Source organism: Pseudophryne corroboree, chromosome 8 (genome assembly GCF_028390025.1).
Source record: "Pseudophryne corroboree isolate aPseCor3 chromosome 8, aPseCor3.hap2, whole genome shotgun sequence".
NCBI classification, from domain to species: domain Eukaryota; kingdom Metazoa; phylum Chordata; class Amphibia; order Anura; family Myobatrachidae; genus Pseudophryne; species Pseudophryne corroboree.
The window spans coordinates 408,146,488-408,165,628 of record NC_086451.1 but is presented as its reverse complement, the minus strand read 5'-3'; the positions used below and the strand labels follow the sequence as shown (position 1 = coordinate 408,165,628).

At 47.8% G+C, this 19,141-nt stretch overlaps 1 protein-coding gene across 2 annotated transcripts in view; it reads right to left on the bottom strand.

Moving 5' to 3' along the window:
- Positions 1-19,141, bottom strand: part of HNRNPUL1 (heterogeneous nuclear ribonucleoprotein U like 1) — a 94,844-nt gene that overhangs the window by 10,973 nt on the left and 64,730 nt on the right. For both annotated transcript variants that reach the window (XM_063937831.1, XM_063937830.1), the window contains exons 3-8: positions 18,281-18,425; positions 15,959-16,032; positions 15,319-15,458; positions 15,093-15,192; positions 645-757; positions 21-287 (exon numbers count right to left, since the gene is read on the bottom strand). In XM_063937831.1, coding sequence (XP_063793901.1) covers positions 21-287; positions 645-757; positions 15,093-15,192; positions 15,319-15,458; positions 15,959-16,032; positions 18,281-18,425 — 839 coding nt within the window. The remainder of the gene's footprint in view (positions 1-20; positions 288-644; positions 758-15,092; positions 15,193-15,318; positions 15,459-15,958; positions 16,033-18,280; positions 18,426-19,141) is intronic.

The window sequence follows — 19,141 nt, the reverse complement described above, 5'->3', positions numbered from 1 at the left end:
GCTCCAATTTCTCCACTCACCTCACATTCTCCTTTGTTTTTAGGGGGCTCTGTTCCTCGTACTTTTTCAAAGGGGGGAACGTGCTGTATGAATGTGTATCCGGGAGGAATAGTGCAGAAAGGCTCAACTGTTTGCCCGAAATTAAATTCGACACAGCAGTTCTTCACCAAAATGTGAGGGAAGAAAGCCTTGTTGCCCACAGAACTCCTGCTTATACGGAAGGCTGTGCCCAAATAACGACCATCCTTGGAGAACGATATCTCAATATCTGGTCGAGAGTCAAAATCCTGTAGAGGATTAAACAAACAATGGGACACAGCTTGCAATCGTATACGTGGAAACTGCATTTAAAATAGCACTTATTAATCACCCACGTATGACATTTCATCAAAACTATCCCGACTACTATTTGCACGATAGACACTTTGTATATCTCCCCCCCTCTTACACACACACACACACACACACACACACACACACACACAATGCAAATGTAAATACTTTTAAACAAACTACATGCTAGTAAGAAAGACACAACCTCAACGCCTGGTAATTGATGCTACTTTAGACATTAGGAGTAATTGCGGGAATCAGTGAAATAAAATAACCCAGATACTTGACATGTGCCAGAAAAGTCAACTTACGATATAACACCCGATGACGCTGTTCTCTCCGTAGACCTCTCCATAAGTCTCAAACTTGCAGTTGGTAGATTTCTTCGCTGTACCACCGTAGCCATAAGAAAATGGCTCCTCACCTGCAAGATGACATTAGACACAAACAGGAGCATTAAGGCAAAACAATATTTTTATACTTTTCTCTGCATCCACTGAGAGCCTGGAACCACGGCATAGGAGCAATGTGGAGTTTGGCACTTGTAAAGATTCTATACTTTGGGCCTGATTCAGGTTTGTAAGCAAAGCAAAAAAAGCACACAACTGGGCAAAACTATGTTGCACTGCAGGTGGGGCAGATATAACATGTGCAGAGAGATTTAGATTTGGGTGGCTTATATTGTTTCCGTGCAGGATAAATACGGTCTGCTTTTGCACATAAGTCTAAATCTAAAGGTGCTAACCTTTGATTTCGACCGCATCTGTGAGAGAAATCGAAGGATTGTATGCACATTTTAGGTACCTTTCGACGCGATGCACGGGCACGCCGGTCGAATCTCACGTCTCAAGATAGTATGTGCTGCACTTAATATACACTGCTCAAAAAAATAAAGGGAACACTAAAACACATCCTAGATCTGAATTAATTAAATATTCTTATTAAATACTTTGTTCTTTACATAGTTGAATGTGCTGACAACAAAATCACACAAAAATTATCAATGGAAAATAAGAATTTACTTACCGATAATTCTATTTCTCGGAGTCCGTAGTGGATGCTGGGGTTCCTGAAAGGACCATGGGGAATAGCGGCTCCGCAGGAGACAGGGCACAAAAGTAAAGCTTTCCGATCAGGTGGTGTGCACTGGCTCCTCCCCCTATGACCCTCCTCCAAGCCAGTTAGGTACTGTGCCCGGACGAGCGTACACAATAAGGGAGGAATTTTGAATCCCGGGTAAGACTCATACCAGCCACACCAATCACACCGTACAACTTGTGATCTAAACCCAGTTAACAGTATGATAACAGCGGAGCCTCTGAAAAGATGGCTCACAACAATAATAACCCGATTTTTGTAACTATGTACAAGTATTGCAGATAATCCGCACTTGGGATGGGCGCCCAGCATCCACTACGGACTCCGAGAAATAGAATTATCGGTAAGTAAATTCTTATTTTCTCTATCGTCCTAGTGGATGCTGGGGTTCCTGAAAGGACCATGGGGATTATACCAAAGCTCCCAAACGGGCGGGAGAGTGCGGATGACTCTGCAGCACCGAATGAGAGAACTCCAGGTCCTCCTTAGCCAGGGTATCAAATTTGTAGAATTTAGCAAACGTGTTTGCCCCTGACCAAGTAGCTGCTCGGCAAAGTTGTAAAGCCGAGACCCCTCGGGCAGCCGCCCAAGATGAGCCCACCTTCCTTGTGGAATGGGCATTTACATATTTTGGCTGTGGCAGGCCTGCCACAGAATGTGCAAGCTGAATTGTATTACACATCCAACTAGCAATAGTCTGCTTAGAAGCAAGAGCACCCAGTTTGTTGGGTGCATACAGGATAACAGCAAGTCAGTTTTCCTGACTCCAGCCGTCCTGGAACATATTTTCAGGGCCCTGACAACATCTAGCAACTTGGAGTCCTCCAAGTCCCTAGTAGGTGCAAGGCACCACAATAAGCTGGTTCAGGTGAAACACTGACACCACCTTAGGGAGAGAACTGGGGACGAGTCCGCAGCTCTGCCCTGTCCGAATGGACAAACAGATATGGGCTTTTTTGAGAAAAAACCACCAATTTGACACTTGCCTGGTCCAGGCCAGGGCCAAGAGCATGGTCACTTTTCATGTGAGATGCTTCAAATCCACAGATTTGACTGGTTTTAAACCAATGTGATTTGAGGAATCCCAGAACTACGTTGAGATCCCACAGTGCCACTGGAGGCACAAAAGGGGGTTGTATATGCAATACTCCCTTGACAAACTTCTGGACTTCAGGAACTGAAGCCAATTCTTTCTGGAAGAAAATAGACAGGGCCGAAATTTGAACCTTAATGGACCCCAATTTGAGGCCCATAGACACTCCTGTTTGCAGGAAATGCAGGAAACGACCGAGTTGAAATTTCTTTGTGGGGCCTCCCTGGCCTCACACCACGCAACATATTTTCGCCACATGTGGTGATAATGTTGTGCGGTCACCTCCTTTCTGGCTTTGACCAGGGTAGGAATGACCTCTTCCGGAATGCCTTTTTCCCTTAGGATCCGGCTTTCCACCGCCATGCCGACAAACGCAGCTGCGGTAAGTCTTGGAACAGACATGGTACTTGCTGAAGCAAGTCCCTTCTTAGCGGCAGAGGCCATAAGACCTCTGTAAGCATCTCTTGAAGTTCCGGGTACCAAGTCCTTCTTGGCCAATCCGGAGCCATGAGTATAGTTCTTACTCCTCTACGTCTTATAATTCTCAGCACCTTAGGTATGAGAAGCAGAGGAGGGAACACATACACCGACTGGTACACCCACGGTGTTACCAGAACGTCCACAGCTATTGCCTGAGGGTCTCTTGACCTGGCGCAATACCTGTCCCGTTTTTTGTTCAGACGGGACGCCATCATGTCCACCTTTGGTATTTCCCAACGGTTTACAATCATGTGGAAAAAACTTCCCGATGAAGTTTCCACTCTCCCGGGTGGAGGTCGTGCCTGCTGAGGAAGTCTGCTTCCCAGTTTCCATTCCCGGGATGAAACACTGCTGACAGTGCTATCACATGATTTTCCGCCCAGCGAAAAGTCCTTGCAGTTTTTGCCATTGCCCTCCTGCTTCTTGTGTCGCCCTGTCTGTTTACGTGAGCGACTGCCGTGATGTTTTTCCCACTGGATCAATACCGGCTGACCTTGAAGCAGAGGTCTTGCTAAGCTTAGAGCATTATAAATTTACCCTTAGCTCCAGTATATTTATGTGGAGAAAAGTCTCCAGACTTGATCACACTCCCTGGAAATTTTTTCCTTGTGTGACTGCTCCCCAGCCTCTCGGGCTGGGCTCCGTGGTCACCAGCATCCAATCCTGAATGCCGAATCTGCGGCCCTCTAGAAGATGAGCACTCTATAACCACCACAGGAGAGACACCCTTGTCCTTGGATATAGGGTTATCCGCTGATGCATCTGAAGATGCGATCCGGACCATTTGTCCAGCAGATCCCACTGAAAAGTTCTTGCGTGAAATCTGCCGAATGGAATTGCTTCGTAGAAAGCCACCATTTTTACCAGGACCCTTGTGCAATGATGCACTGTTTTTAGGAGGTTCCTGACTAGCTCGGATAACTCCCTGGCTTTCTCTTCCGGGAGAAACACCTTTTTCTGGACTGTGTCCAGAATCATCCCTAGGCACAGCAGACGTGTCGTCGGGATCAGCTGCGATTTTGGAATATTTAGAATCCACCCGTGCTGTTGTAGCAGTATCCGAGATAGTGCTACTCCGACCTCCAACTGTTCCCTGGACTATGCCCTTATCAGGAGATCGTCCAAGTAAGGGATAATTAAGACGCCTTTTCTTCGAAGAAGAATCGTCATTTCGGCCATTACCTTGGTAAAGAACCGGGGTGCCGTGGACAATCCAAACGGCAGCGTCTGGAACTGATAGTGACAGTTCTGCACCACGAACCTGAGGTACCCTTAGTGAGAAGGGCAAATTTGGGACATAGAGGTAAGCATCCCTGATGTCCCGGGACACTATATAGTCCCCTTCTTCCTGGTTCGTTATCACTGCTCTGAGTGACTCCATCTTGATTTGAACCTTTGTAAGTGTTCAAAAAAATTTTTAGAATAAGTCTCACCTAGCCTTCTGGCTTCAGTACCACAATATAGTGTGGAATAATACCCATTTTCTTGTAGTAGGAGGGGTAATTTAATTATCACCTGCTGGGAATACAGCTTGTGAATTTTTTCCCATACTGCCTCCTTGTCGGAGGGAGACCTTGGTAAAGCAGACTTCAGGAGCCTGCGAAGGGGAAACGTCTCGACATTCCAATCTGTACCCCTGGGATACTACTTGTAGGATCCAGGGGTCCTGTACGGTCTCAGCGCCATGCTGAGAACTTGTCAGAAGCGGTGGAACGCTTCTGTTCCTGGGAATGGGCTGCCTGCTGCAGTCTTCTTCCCTTTCCTCTATCCCTGGGCAGATATGATCTTATAGGGACGAAAGGACTGAGGCTGAAAAGACGGTGTCTTTTTCTGCAGAGATGTGACTTAGGGTAAAAACGGTGGATTTTCCAGCAGTTGCCGTGGCCACCAGGTCCGATGGACCGACCCCAAATAACTCCTCTTCCTTTATACGGCAATACACCTTTGTGCCGTTTGGAATCTGCATCACCTGACCACTGTCGTGTCCATAACATCTTCTGGCAGTTATGGACATCGCATTTACTCTTGATGCCAGAGTGCAAATATCCCTCTGTGCATCTCGCATATATAGAAATGCATCCTTTAAATGCTCTATAGTCAATAAAATACTGTCCCTGTCAAGGGTATCAATATTTTTAGTCAGGGAATCCGACCAAGCCACCCCAGCTCTGCACATCCAGGCTGAGGCGATCGCTGGTCGCAGTATAACACCAGTATGTGTGTATATACTTTTTATGATATTTTCCAGCCTCCTGTCAGCTGGTCCTTGAGGACGGCCCTATCTATAGACGGTACCGCCACTTGTTTTGATAAGCGTGTGAGCGCCTTATCCACCCTAAGGGGTGTTTCCCAACGCGCCCTAACTTCTGGCGGGAAAGGGTATACCGCCCATAATTTTCTATCGGGGGGAACCCACGCATCATCACACACTTTATTTAATTTATCTGATTCAGGAAAAACTATGGTAGTTTTTTCACATCCCACATAATACCCTCTTTTGTGGTACTTGTAGTATCAGAAATATGTAACACCTCCTTCATTGCCTTTAACGTGTGGCCCTAATAAGGAATACGTTTGTTTATTCACCGTCGACACTGGATTCAGTGTCCCTGTCTGTGTCTGTGTCGACCGACTAGAGTAAACGGGCGTTTTAAAACCCCTGACGGTGTTTTTGAGACGTCTGGACCGGTACTAATTGTTTGTCGGCCGTCTCATGTCGTCAACCGACCTTGCAGCGTGTTGACATTATCACGTAATTCCCTAAATAAGCCATCCATTCCGGTGTCGACTCCCTAGAGAGTGACATCACCATTACAGGCAATTGCTCCGCCTCCTCACCAACATCGCCCTCCTACATGTCGACACACACGTACCGACACAGCACACACACAGGGAATGCTCTGATAGAGGACAGGACCCACTAGCCCTTTGGAGAGACAGAGGGAGAGTTTGCCAGCACACACCAAAAACGCTATAATTATATAGGGACAACCTTATATAAGTGTTTTCCCTTATAGCATCTTTTTTATATATTTCTAACGCCAAATTAGTGCCCCCCCTCTCTGTTTTAACCCTGTTTCTGTAGTGCAGTGCAGGGGAGAGCCTGGGAGCCTTCCCTCCAGCCTTTCTGTGAGGGAAAATGGCGCTGTGTGCTGAGGAGATAGGCCCCGCCCCTTTTTCGGCGGCCTCGTCTCCCGCTCTTAACGGATTCTGGCAGGGGTTAAATATCTCCATATAGCCTCCGGAGGCTATATGTGAGGTATTTTTAGCCAAAATAGGTATTCATTTGCCTCCCAGGGCGCCCCCCTCCCAGCGCCCTGCACCCTCAGTGACTGCCGTGTGAAGTGTGCTGAGAGGAAAATGGCGCACAGCTGCAGTGCTGTGCGCTACCTTTAGAAGACTGAGGAGTCTTCTGCCGCCGATTCTGGACCTCTTCTTACTTCAGCATCTGCAAGGGGGCCGGCGGCAAGGCTCCGGTGACCATCCAGGCTGTACCTGTGATCGTCCCTCTGGAGCTGATGTCCAGTAGCCAAGAAGCCAATCCATCCTGCACGCAGGTGAGTTCACTTCTTCTCCCCTAAGTCCCTCGTTGCAGTGATCCTGTTGCCAGCAGGACTCACTGTAAAATAAAAAACCTAAGCTAAACTTTTCTAAGCAGCTCTTTAGGAGAGCCACCTAGATTGCACCCTTCTCGGCCGGGCACAAAAATCTAACTAGCTTGGAGGAGGGTCATAGGGGGAGGAGCCAGTGCACACCACCTGATCGGAAAGCTTTACTTTTGTGCCCTGTCTCCTGCGGAGCCGCTATTCCCCATGGTCCTTTCAGGAACCCCAGCATCCACTAGGACGATAGAGAAATCAAATTTATTAACCCATGGAGGTCTGGATTTGGAGTCACCCTCAAAATTAAAGTGGAAAAACACACTACAGGCTGATCCAACTTTGATGTAATGTCCTTAAAACAAGTCAAAATGAGGCTCAGTAGCATGTGTGGCCTCCTTGTGCCTGTATGACCTCCCTACAACCCACACAAGTGGCCCAGGTAGTGCAGCTCATCCAGGATGGCACATCAATGCGAGCTGTGGCAAGAAGGTTTGCTGTGTGTGTCAGCGTAGTGTCCAGAGCATGGAGGCGCTACCAGGAGACAGGCCAGTACATCAGGAGACGTGGAGGAAGCCGTAGGAGGGCAACAACCCAGCAGCAGGACCGCTACCTCCGCCTTTGTGCAAGGAGAAACAGGAGGAGCACTGCCAGAGCCCTGCAAAATTACCTCCAGCAAGCCACAAATGTGCATGCGTCTACTCAAACGATCAGAAAGACTCCATGAGGGTGGTATGAAAGCCAGACGCCCACAGGTGGGGGTTGTGCTTACAGCCCAACACCGTGCAGGACGTTTGGCATTTGCCAGAGAATACCAAGATTGGAAAATTTGCCACTGGCGCCCTGTGCTCTTCACAGATGAAGGCAGGTTCTCACTGAGCACATGTGACAGACGTGACAGAGTCTGGAGACGCCAAGGAGAACGTTCTGCTGCCTGCAACATCCTCCAGCATGACCGGTTTGGCAGTGGGTCAATAATGGTGTGGAGTGGTATTTCTTTGGGGGGGCCGCACAGCCCTCCATGTGCTCACCAGAGGTAGCCTGACTGCCATTAGGTACCGAGATGAGATCCTCAGACCCCTTGTGAGACCATATACTGGTGCGGTTGGCCCTGGGTTCCTCCTAACGCAAGACAATGCTAGACCTCATGTGGCTGGAGTGTGTCAGCAGTTCCTGCAAGACGAAGGCATTGATGCTATGGACTGGCCCGCCCGTTCCCCAGACCTGAATCCAATTGAGCACATCTGGGACATCATGTCTCGATCCATCCACCAACACCACGTTGCACCACAGACTGTCCGGGAGTTGGCGGATGCTTTAGTCCAGGTCTGGGAGGAAATCCCTCAGAAGACCATCTGCCACCTCATCAGGAGCATGCCCAGGCGTTGTAGGGAGGTCATACAGGCACGTGGAGGCCACACACACTACTAAGCCTCATTTTGACTTGTTTTAAGGACATTACATCAAAGTTGGATCAGCCTGTAGTGCGTTTTTCCACTTTAATTTTGAGGGCGACTCCAAATCCAGACCTACATGGGTTAATAAATTTGATTTCCATTGATAATTTTTGTGTGATTTTGTTGTCAGCACATTCAACTATGTAAAGAACAAAGTATTTAATAAGAATATTTCATTCATTCAGATCTAGGATGTGTTATTTTAGTGTTCCCTTTATTTTTTTGAGCAGTGTATATTGAATCACAGTTTTTAAAAACACTTGCTATATAATCGCACTGCAATGTGCGATGGGCACCCGCCGGGAGCGGATGGAGGCCGCTCCCACTCGACAGTGACGTGCCGATCACGTGATGACCATGCGATCTATCGCATGGTAATCACTTTGGCGTGTTCAGGTGCGCCGCTGCGATGCCCCGCAATGTTGCGTGGCATCGTACAAGTGTATGGGCACCATAACTCTGCATGTTATACCTGGCCTACCTGCAGTGCAACAGTTTTGCCCAGTTGTGTGCTCTTTTGCTTTGCTTACAAACCCTTCCAGCAGATAACCATCAGACTTGTACACTGCACATAAGGAGTCCATATGACATGACTTTAAAATCTGGAACATCTAAAACCACAACTGCTCCAGAGATCGCTCTGGAATTACAGGTACACGACTGAGGTCGGGTAATACTCATACACATTTCTACCTTTTCCTGCATCTTTATGGATGTGTTTCAGCTTCACACCACCACTGACACTTTGCACTGTTGTTGGAAGCCATGTGTGTCGTCTGCACAGATGTTCAAATGACTACAAATGACACACAGCGCCAAGTGGCCACCACATAACCCAAATTGGAAAATATGTCCAGATTAAATGATTTGCAAGGCCATAAATTGACAGAAAATCAGCGCTGTACCTGTACAACCTTTATCTAACATTACAGATAAAAGGCAGTACACAACAGAAGTGAAGCTGTACCTGCATGTTATCACTGACTTAGGATGCCACAAGTTTCTGCAGAGCAATGCATACACGTCCTGCCGCTGTAATGCAGGCTATATGGATGCATACCATGTGTTGCAGAGGACTGAGTTAAAATAAGATTTTACTCACCGGTAAATCTATTTCTCGTAGTCCGTAGTGGATGCTGGGGACTCCGTAAGGACCATGGGGAATAGACGGGCTCCGCAGGAGACTGGGCACTCTAAGAAAGATTTAGTACTACTGGTGTGCACTGGCTCCTCCCTCTATGCCCCTCCTCCAGACCTCAGTTAAGGAAACTGTGCCCGGAAGAGCTGACATTATAAGGAAAGGATTTTGGAATCCAGGGTAAGACTCATACCAGCCACACCAATCACACCGTATAACTTGTGATAAACTTACCCAGTCAACAGTATGAACAACAACAGAGCATCAACAATGGATGCCCACATAACATAACCCTTTATTAAGCAATAACTATGTACACGTATTGCAGAAAGTCCGCACTTGGGACGGGCGCCCAGCATCCACTACGGACTACGAGAAATAGATTTACCGGTGAGTAAAATCTTATTTTCTCTAACGTCCTAGTGGATGCTGGGGACTCCGTAAGGACCATGGGGATTATACCAAAGCTCCTAAACGGACGGGAGAGTGCGGATGACTCTGCAGCACCGAATGGGCAAACACAAGGTCCTCCTCAGCCAGGGTATCAAACTTGTAGAACTTAGCAAATGTGTTTGTACCCGACCAAGTAGCTGCTCGGCAAAGCTGTAATGCAGAGACCCCTCGGGCAGCCGCCCAAGAAGAGCCCACTTTCCTTGTGGGCTTTCACTGATTTTGGATGCGGCAAACCAGCCGCAGAATGAGCCTGCTGAATCGTGCTACAGATCCAGCGAGCAATGGTTTGCTTTGAAGCAGGAGCACCCAGCTTGTTGGATGCATACAGGATAAACAGCGAGTCAATCTTCCTGACTCCAGCCGTCCTGGCTACATAGATCTTCAAAGCCCTGACTACATCAAGCAACTTGGAATCCTCCAAGTCACGAGTAGCCGCAGGCACCACAATAGGTTGGTTCAAATGAAAAGATTACACCACCTTCGGCAGAAATTGCGGACGAGTCCGTAATTCTGCCCTGTCCATATGGAAAACCAGATAGGGGCTTTTACATGACAAAGCCGCCAATTCTGACACACGCCTAGCCGAAGCTAAGGCCAATAGCATGACCACCTTCCACGTGAGATACTTTTGCTCCACGGTCTTAAGTGGCTCAAACCAGTGGGATTTCAGGAAACCCAACACCACGTTGAGATCCCAAGGTGGCACAATAGGGGGTTGAATATGCAGCACTCCCTTAACAAACGTCTGAACTTCAGGAAGAGAAGCCAGTTTCTTTTGAAAGAAAATGGATAGGGCCGAAATCTGGACCTTTATGGACCCCAACTTCAGGCCCATAGTCACTCCAGACTGTAGGAAGTGCAGGAACCGGCCCAGCTGGAATTCCTCTGTAGGGGCCTTCCTGGCCTCACACCAGGCAACATATTTTCGCCATATACAGTGATAGTGTCTTGCTGTCACGTCCTTCCTAGCCTTTATCAGCGTAGGAATAACTTCCTCCGGAATGCCTTTTTCCGCTAGGATCCTGCGTTCAACCGCCATGCCGTCAAACGCAGCCGCGGTAAGTCTTGGAACAGACAGGGCCCCTGTTGCAAGAGGTCCTGTCTGAGAGGCAGAGGCCATGGGTCCTCTGTGAGCATTTCTTGCAGTTCCGGGTACCAAGTCCTTCTTGGCCAATCCGGAACAATGAGTATTGTTCTCACTCCTCTTTTTCTTACGATTCTCAGCACCTTGGGTATGAGAGGAAGAGGAGGAAACACACAGACCGACTGGAACACCCACAGTGTTACCAGTGCGTCCACAGCTATCGCCTGAGGGTCTCTTGACCTGGCGCAATACCTTTGTAGCTTTTTGTTGAGATGGGACGCCATCATGTCTACCTGTGGCAGTTCCCATCGATTTGTAATCTGAGTGAAGACTTCGTGATGAAGTCCCCACTCTCCCGGGTGGAGGTCGTGCCTGCTGAGGAAGTCTGCTCCCCAGTTGTCCACGCCCGGAATGAACACTGCTGACAGTGCTTGCACATGATTCTCCGCCCAACGAAGAATCCTGGTGGCTTCCGCCATCGCCACTCTGCTTCTTGTGCCGCCCTGGCGGTTTACATGAGCCACTGCGGTGATGTTGTCTGACTGAATCAGCACCGGTTGGTTGCGAAGCAGAGGCTCCGCTTGACTCAGGGCGTTGTATATGGCCCTTAGTTCCAGGATATTTATGTGCAGACAAGCCTCCTGACTTGACCACAACCCTTGGAAGTTTCTTCCCTGAGTGACTGCCCCCCACCCTCGGAGGCTCGCATCCGTGGTCACCAGGACCCAGTCCTGTATGCCGAACCTGCGGCTCTCGAGAAGGTGAGCGCTCTGTAGCCACCACAGAAGAGACACCCTGGCCCTGGGGGACAGGGTGATCAGCCAATGCATCTGAAGATGCGATCCGGACCACTTGTCCAACAGATCCCACTGAAAGATCCTCGCATGGAACCTGCCGAAGGGAATGGCTTCATATGATGCCACCATCTTTCCCAGGATTCGCGTGCAGCGATGCACCGACACCTGTTTCGGTTTTAAGAGGTCTCTGACTAGAGTCACGAGCTCTTCAGCCTTCTCCGCCGGGAGAAACACCTTCTTCTGGTCCGTGTCCAGAATCATGCCCAGAAAGGGCAGACGCGTCGTAGGAATCAGCTGCGACTGGGATATTCAGAATCCAGCCGTGCTGTTGCAACACTTCCTGGGAGTGTGCTACGCTGATCAGCAACTGCTCTCTGGACCTCGCTTTTATGAGGAGATCGTCCAAGTATGGGATAATTGTGACCCCTTGCTTTCGAAGGAGCACCATCATTTCCGCCATTACCTTGGTAAATATTCTCGGTGCCGTGGAGAGCCCAAACGGCAACGTCTGGAATTGGTAATGACAGTCCTGTACCACAAATCTGAGGTACTCCTGATGAGGTGGATAAATGGGGACATGCAAGTAAGCATCCTTGATGTCCAGAGACACCATAAAATCCCCCTCTTCCAGGCTTGCAATGACCGCTCTGAGCGATTCCATTTTGAACTTGAATCTTTTCAGAAAAAATGTTCAGGGACTTTAAATTCAATATGGGTCTGACCGAACCGTCCGGTTTCGGTACCACAAACATTGTGGAATAGTATCCCCTTCCTTGTTTAAGGAGGGGAACCTTTACCACCACCTACTGGAGATATAACCTGTGAATTGCCGCTAACACTACCTCGCTTTCCATGGGGGAAGCTGGCAGGGCCGATTTGAGGTAACTGTGATGGGGCATCACTTCGAATTCCAGCTTGTATCCCTGAGACACAATCTGTATAGCCCAGGGATCCACCTGTGAGCGAACCCACTGGTGGCTGAAATTTCGGAGACGCGCCCCCACCGCTCCAGGGTCCACCTGTGGAGCCCCAGCGTCATGCGGTGGATTTAGTGGAAGCCAGGGAGGACTTCTGTTCCTGGGAACTAGCTGTATGGTGCAGCTTCTTTCCTCTACCCCTGACTCTGGCAAGAAAAAACGCACCTCTGACCTTCTTGCTTCTTTGTGATCGAAAAGGACTGCATTTGGTAATACGGTGCTTTCTTAGGCTGTGAGGGAATATATGGCAAAAAATTTGACTTCCCAGCCGTAGCTGTGGAAACTAGGTCCGAGAGGCCGTCCCCAAACAATTCCTCACCCTTGTAAGGTAAAACCTCCATGTGCTTTTTGGAGTCGGCATCACCTGTCCATTGCCGAGTCCACAGGACCCTTCTGGCAGAAATTGACATTGCTTTTATTTTAGAGCCCAGTAGGCAAATGTCCCTCTGGGCATCCCTCATATATAGGACAGCGTCTTTTATATGCCCCAGGGTCAGTAAAATGGTATCCTTGTCTAAGGTATCCATTTCCTCAGACAGATTATCTGTCCACGCTGCTACAGCACTACACATCCAGGCCGACGCAATTGCCGGCCTCAGTAGAGTACCTGAATGTGTATAAACAGACTTCAGGATACTTTCCTGCTTCCTATCTGCAGGATCCTTTAGGGCGGCCGTATCCTGTGACGGCAGGGCCACCTTCTTAGATAAGCGTGTCAGAGCTTTATCTACCCTAGGGGAGGATTCCCAGCGCACCCTGTCCGTTGGCGGGAAAGGGTACGCCATAAGTAACCTTTTGGAAATCAGCACTTTCCTATCGGGGGAATCCCACGCTTTTTCACATAACTCATTTAACTCATGTGAAGGGGGAAAAGTCACCTCTTGCTTTTTCTCCCCATACATATAAAACCCTCTTGTCAGGGACAGGGTTTACCTCTGATATGTGCAAAACATCCTTCATTGCTATAATCATGTAGCGGATGGCTTTAGCCATTTTAGGCTGCAACTTTGCATCATCCTCATCGACACTGGAGTCAGAATCCGTGTCGATATCTGTGTCAACAATTTTGGATAGTGGGCGCTTCTGAGACCCTGACGGCCTTTGCGCTGTAGGATCAGGCATGGGCTGAGACCCCGACTGTCCCAAGGCATCAGCTTTATCCAACCTTTTATGCAAGGAGTTTACATTATCATTTATCACCTTCCACATATCCATCCAATCAGGTGTCGGTGCCGTCGGCGGAGACACGACATTCATCTGCACTTTGCTCTGCCTTCACATAGCCCTCTTCGTCAAACATGTCGACACACGCGTACCGACACCACACACACAGGGGATGCTCTATATGAGGACAGGACCCACACAAGGCCTTTTGGAGAGACAGAGAGAGAGTATGCCAGCACACACCCCAGCGCTATATTACCCAGGAATCACACAGTAACTTAGTGTTTACCCAGTAGCTGCTGTATATAGGATTAATGCGCTAAATTTATGTGCCCCCCCTCTCTTTTTACCCTTTCTACCGTGAGTCTGCAGGGGAGAGCCTGGGGAGCTTCCTCTCAGCGGAGCTGTGGAGAGAAAATGGCGCTGGTGAGTGCTGAGGAAGAAGGCCCCGCCCCCTCAGCGGCGGGCTTCTGTCCCGCGATTGTGTGTGAAATTAATGGCGGGGGCTCATGCATATAACAGTGTCCAACTGTATATATGCTGCTTTTGCCAGGAGGTACTTAATTGCTGCCCAGGGCGCCCCCCCCTGCGCCCTACAGTGACCGGAGTGTGTGGGTTAGTGTGGGCGCAATGGCGCACAGCTGCAGTGCTGTGCGCTACCTCATATGAAGACAGGAGTCTTCTGCCGCCGATTTTGACGTCTTCTTGCTTCAACCCGCCGGCTTCTGGCTCTGCGAGGGGGACGGCGGCGCGGCTCCGGGAACGGACGACAAGGTCGGGCCCTGTGTTCGATCCCTCTGGAGCTAATAGTGTCCAGTAGCCTAAGAAGCGCAACCTAGCCGCAGTTAGTAGGTTTGCTTCTCTCCCCTCAGTCCCACGTAGCAGAGAGTCTGTTGCCAGCAGAAGCTCTCTGAAAATAAAAAACCTAACTAAAATACTTTCTTATTAGCAATCTCAGGAGAGCTCACTAAAATGCACCCAGCTCTGTCCGCGCACAGATTCTAACTGAGGTCTGGAGGAGGGGCATAGAGGGAGGAGCCAGTGCACACCAGTAGTACTAAATCTTTCTTAGAGTGCCCAGTCTCCTGCGGAGCCCGTCTATTCCCCATGGTCCTTACGGAGTCCCCAGCATCCACTAGGACGTTAGAGAAATAAAAGCAATATAGGTATCAGCAGGGTAAGGGGGACACAAAAGGGGGATGACTTTCAGATACAGGGATATTTTTAAAGTGCCAAACTGCAGACTGAGCCTCAACACACCCAGTGTCCCCAGGATGAAAGAGAAATGAAGTTCTGTAGAAAAAGTCATAACAAGTAAAGATTGGGAGGGAGACTGGTGGTCTACAACATAATGTGGATAAAGATAAAGCCAGAAACATGCAACCATAATATAAATGAAAGAGAATGCTTAGTCCTTACCTAGCTGAGTGGTGCAGGTGTCCAGGGACCATCCAACACGAACTACGTGCGGGTCTGGCTCGCTGGCTGGCAGGTGTCCCACTGCAATTTCTTCCTTAACCTGAGTGTTAAGGGAAAACATAATAGTAATAAAAGCACATAACTTGTCATCCAATGGCCTTTCACCACACATTTACACAGGCGCACTGGAAAGTGTAGTCGGTGGAGTTTTAGCAATAAGACTCACCTTTATCTCAAAGCACACCCTGCCCTTATTGACCCCATGCGTAGCCCGGGCTCCAGACCAGAGGTAAGCAAAACCCTCCATAGTCAGTGGGAAACCGGTCATTCGGTCTTTGCTCAGCTTGAAGTGCAGGTCACTGTTATCTGGAGGAGGAATGCGAGTTAAGCTTCCGATACAATCAATACGTAGTAAAGACAAGAATATGGCATTGCTAGTCTACAATACTGCTTATGGATGTCAATTAGAACTAAACAGTGAAAGCATATTGTTGCTGCAGCATTAAATCTAATTGAACTGTCCTGACATGCCTGTAGTTCTAACAATGGATTCATATTTTGTTTGTTTTAGCCTTCTTCCAGTTAGAAAATGTCATGTTGTAACTTGGTCTTTATGTATCACAGTAAATATGGAGGAGAGAACGTTGTTATCCCCGCTATTGCCTTTGGGCAGTGTGGCAGGAATCAAGGCAAAGTAAGGGCTTGTATGAACTGTAAAGATATTCATTACCATTCCCCTCTGCCACATATTGGAGTAGGCCTGTGCTGCACTGGAGCTTTGTGTTACGCAAGTCACCTTCCAAACCAGATCATTCTCTACTCAGGAACTTAGTCATTTAAGGTTCGTTACTAGTATGTCCACTCACAGTTATCCAGGACCACAATGCTATCGTCGAACACATCGTCCTCATCATCGACACGACCTTGCGGTGACCTCACTCTGTAAGACACAAGCATTTGTATCACAATCCGGTTTCAGACCAGACAATCAAAGCATCTTTCGGAGATCAGCATACAGCAAGAGGAGGCCTTGTTGCTTGTTTATACGAGACAACCAACACAGTAATTAGCCTAAAGGAGGGTACAAACTGGACGATGGGCAATAAAGCCAATGGTCGGGCATAATTCCCTTTGGCCCCCACCATGCCCAATTGCCCGTACACACCAGGAAGATTTATTGAACGGATCAATCACTGTTTCGTCCTTCATTACATTGCACCAGATCACATGCAATGTCTGGCTGCGTGAAGCACGGCCGACCTGAAAGTGTCATGTGCGACCTGCGGGACCTGAGGAAGTCCCGAGCTGTGACGGGACGAAACGCGTTGACGTCATCCCCTTGCTCAGCCCGCACACATACAGATTGCTGTGTTGAATCCGCATTTAGCGGTCAATTTGGAACCAGCCTCGGAGCTTCCTTACCGGTACGCCAGGTTAGCAAACCTCCGGAGCGTCCGTACCCGCCCGCCAGGACAGTAACATCTGCACCGTGATAGTGCCGGCGGTGGACGCTGTGAAGATACTCCTGCGCTGCAAGACTGATCATTCCCGCAGGTCGGGTAATTATAACCAGCAGCACTTCCTCTGCACTGGGACGCCAGTAGCATAGAGGACTGGAGCTACAATTTCTCTTCAAAGGCTGTAGTAACTGTTGCAATCTGTTTATTGATTCAATAGACCCGACAGGTCTGTGTGGCAGTATACAAGCTACACTGTTTCAATTCCAACTATAAAGTGGCAAAGAAATTTGAATGTTCTAGTAGTGTGCCTGAGCTTTCATATATATATATTGGTTTTAATTGTATGTGTTAATAAATTTGTTTTTATTTAAATATACTAGCAAGTTCCATGTGTGCTGAAATTAGGTACAAGCAGACACCTGTGTATATACTTTTTGACAATTTAAATCTTAATATTTATACATCAAGCGCATTACACATTTTTGTATATTTCTTGTTTCTTCTTTTTTTGGGGGGAATTGGCTAACCCTCAGTGTTTGCAGCTGATGTATATATAATTAATTTATTTATAACTATTTGCGCCAGGAGTTGGAGTGGTTAAACACTCTAAATAAATAAATTGCGCACAATAGTGCACACACACTAGGCGATATGCACGATATGTTGTTATGATACAGAAAAACGTGCCGACATCGCTCTGGTCTGTACTCATTCTAACATGCAAGTTTATCTACTGCACATTCACAAATGTAAATTAATTTTTTTTTTTAGGGTTTCTCACATTGGTCTGCAAACATTCTTCACCATGCCATGATTGCTGGTACATAAGATAATTAGCAAACTGAACCATTTTACTTCAGCCAATGAGTGGCTCCCTGCAGTGCCAGTACGTAGTAATAGACAGAAGTGTGGTGTAGAATCTGCACCATATTATCCAAAATAATATTATTATTAACAATTTCTTATATAGCGCAGCAAATTCCATTGCGCTTTACAATTGGAAATAACAATGATATAAAACTGGGTAATAACCAACCGTCTGAGGTAGGAAGGCCCTGCTCGCAAGCTATTGTTCGAAATATCTTTGAAGCAGACAACCCATATATATTCCAAAGGTGGCGATTTGCTAGAACATTTCAAACTCTGTGGACCTGCACCTTATCATCTGTCCATTCAATTGTGGAAACAAAAATAACCCCTCTACCGCCCCCCACTCCCCAACTTGACTGAATGGAAGAGACACAAATGCGTGGTTTTGCACTATAACTGTTCTCAGTTGGTGAATCTTTACTTTCTAGTTTTTCAATCCCCATACTCTGGGCAACACCAGCTTTATTGTAATGTCATTAACAAAGACCAAAGTTAATTAATGAGAGAACCAGCATCTGCTCACTCAGCTCAGTCCGCCTTCACCACAATGCTCCTGTCCCTCCTAGGAGGGGTGGAAGTTACACATATGTACAATCAATGAGACAATCAAACAGAACAAAGAAGAACGCATTATGAGCGCAATCTTGCTGTGTGTTTCACATTAACTCTGTCCTGGTCGGTACCTTGGTAGAAGTAAAGTGTACATTAGCTATGTAGATTTGTAGGTCATAACTAGCAAGTATTTCTCATAAAGAAACTTATACCTTTGGTTTCGGGGTCCTTTCAGGGGTTACTAGGTAAATAATGATTCTAGCATAGAGGTGACCAGTTAACCTAGCAGTGCCCACATTTACTCACCGCCTGTCATCACGTTGCTCAAGGTATGGCCTCCCCCTGTCCTCGAATGACCTTTTGCGGTTCTGGAAGGACTGAGGAGGTCCCGCAGCATTGCCCCCCCTGTAACTGGCATCAGGCTCCTCCTGCTTAAACTCTGTTTTTAGAGCTAAAGAAAGAAAATATTTACACATTATATAGGAAGCCAATCATACAAGCCAATGACAATCTCAATTTCATATCTACAGAATATGACTGACACCCCTTTCACCTGAAGCTATGAACTTACAATGCGATATTACATCATCTGGGCTGTCCTTCAAGATTGGTTGGATTGACTCCTTTCATCATGCAGAAACTGGCTTCAAATGATATGACAAGGGCCAGGAGAGGACTGGCACTGCATAACGGCCATACGGTGCATACTTATCGTCGGCCTGATGTGTTGTGCCTCACGTCACACCTGGGCGGGCATTTACATGTGCCTGCTTAGTTGTGATGTCAGGCACTGGTAGTCCCTGCAGCAAGTGTACGGATGGTCTGCAGCTTGCCTGTACACACAGCACAATGCGCCAATATAGCGGCCATCGGCTGTGCGAAATTAGGCCTGGCAATAACACACGCTATAAAATCACTTTGAAGAGATTCTGCTGCCAACAACTTCAGCAACAATATTAGCCACACAATCAGGACCCAGTTGCTTTCAATGATGTACAAATGTGATCTCAAGCCATAAAGTTAGACCTTATTGCCTACAGCATTATACAGATGTTATTACTGGCACACAATCGGACCCCATTGCCAGTCAAATACTCCAATGTCAGACGTATAACCAATCCCTAATGGACAATTACCATGAACAGCCTCAAGGCACATGCAACGGTG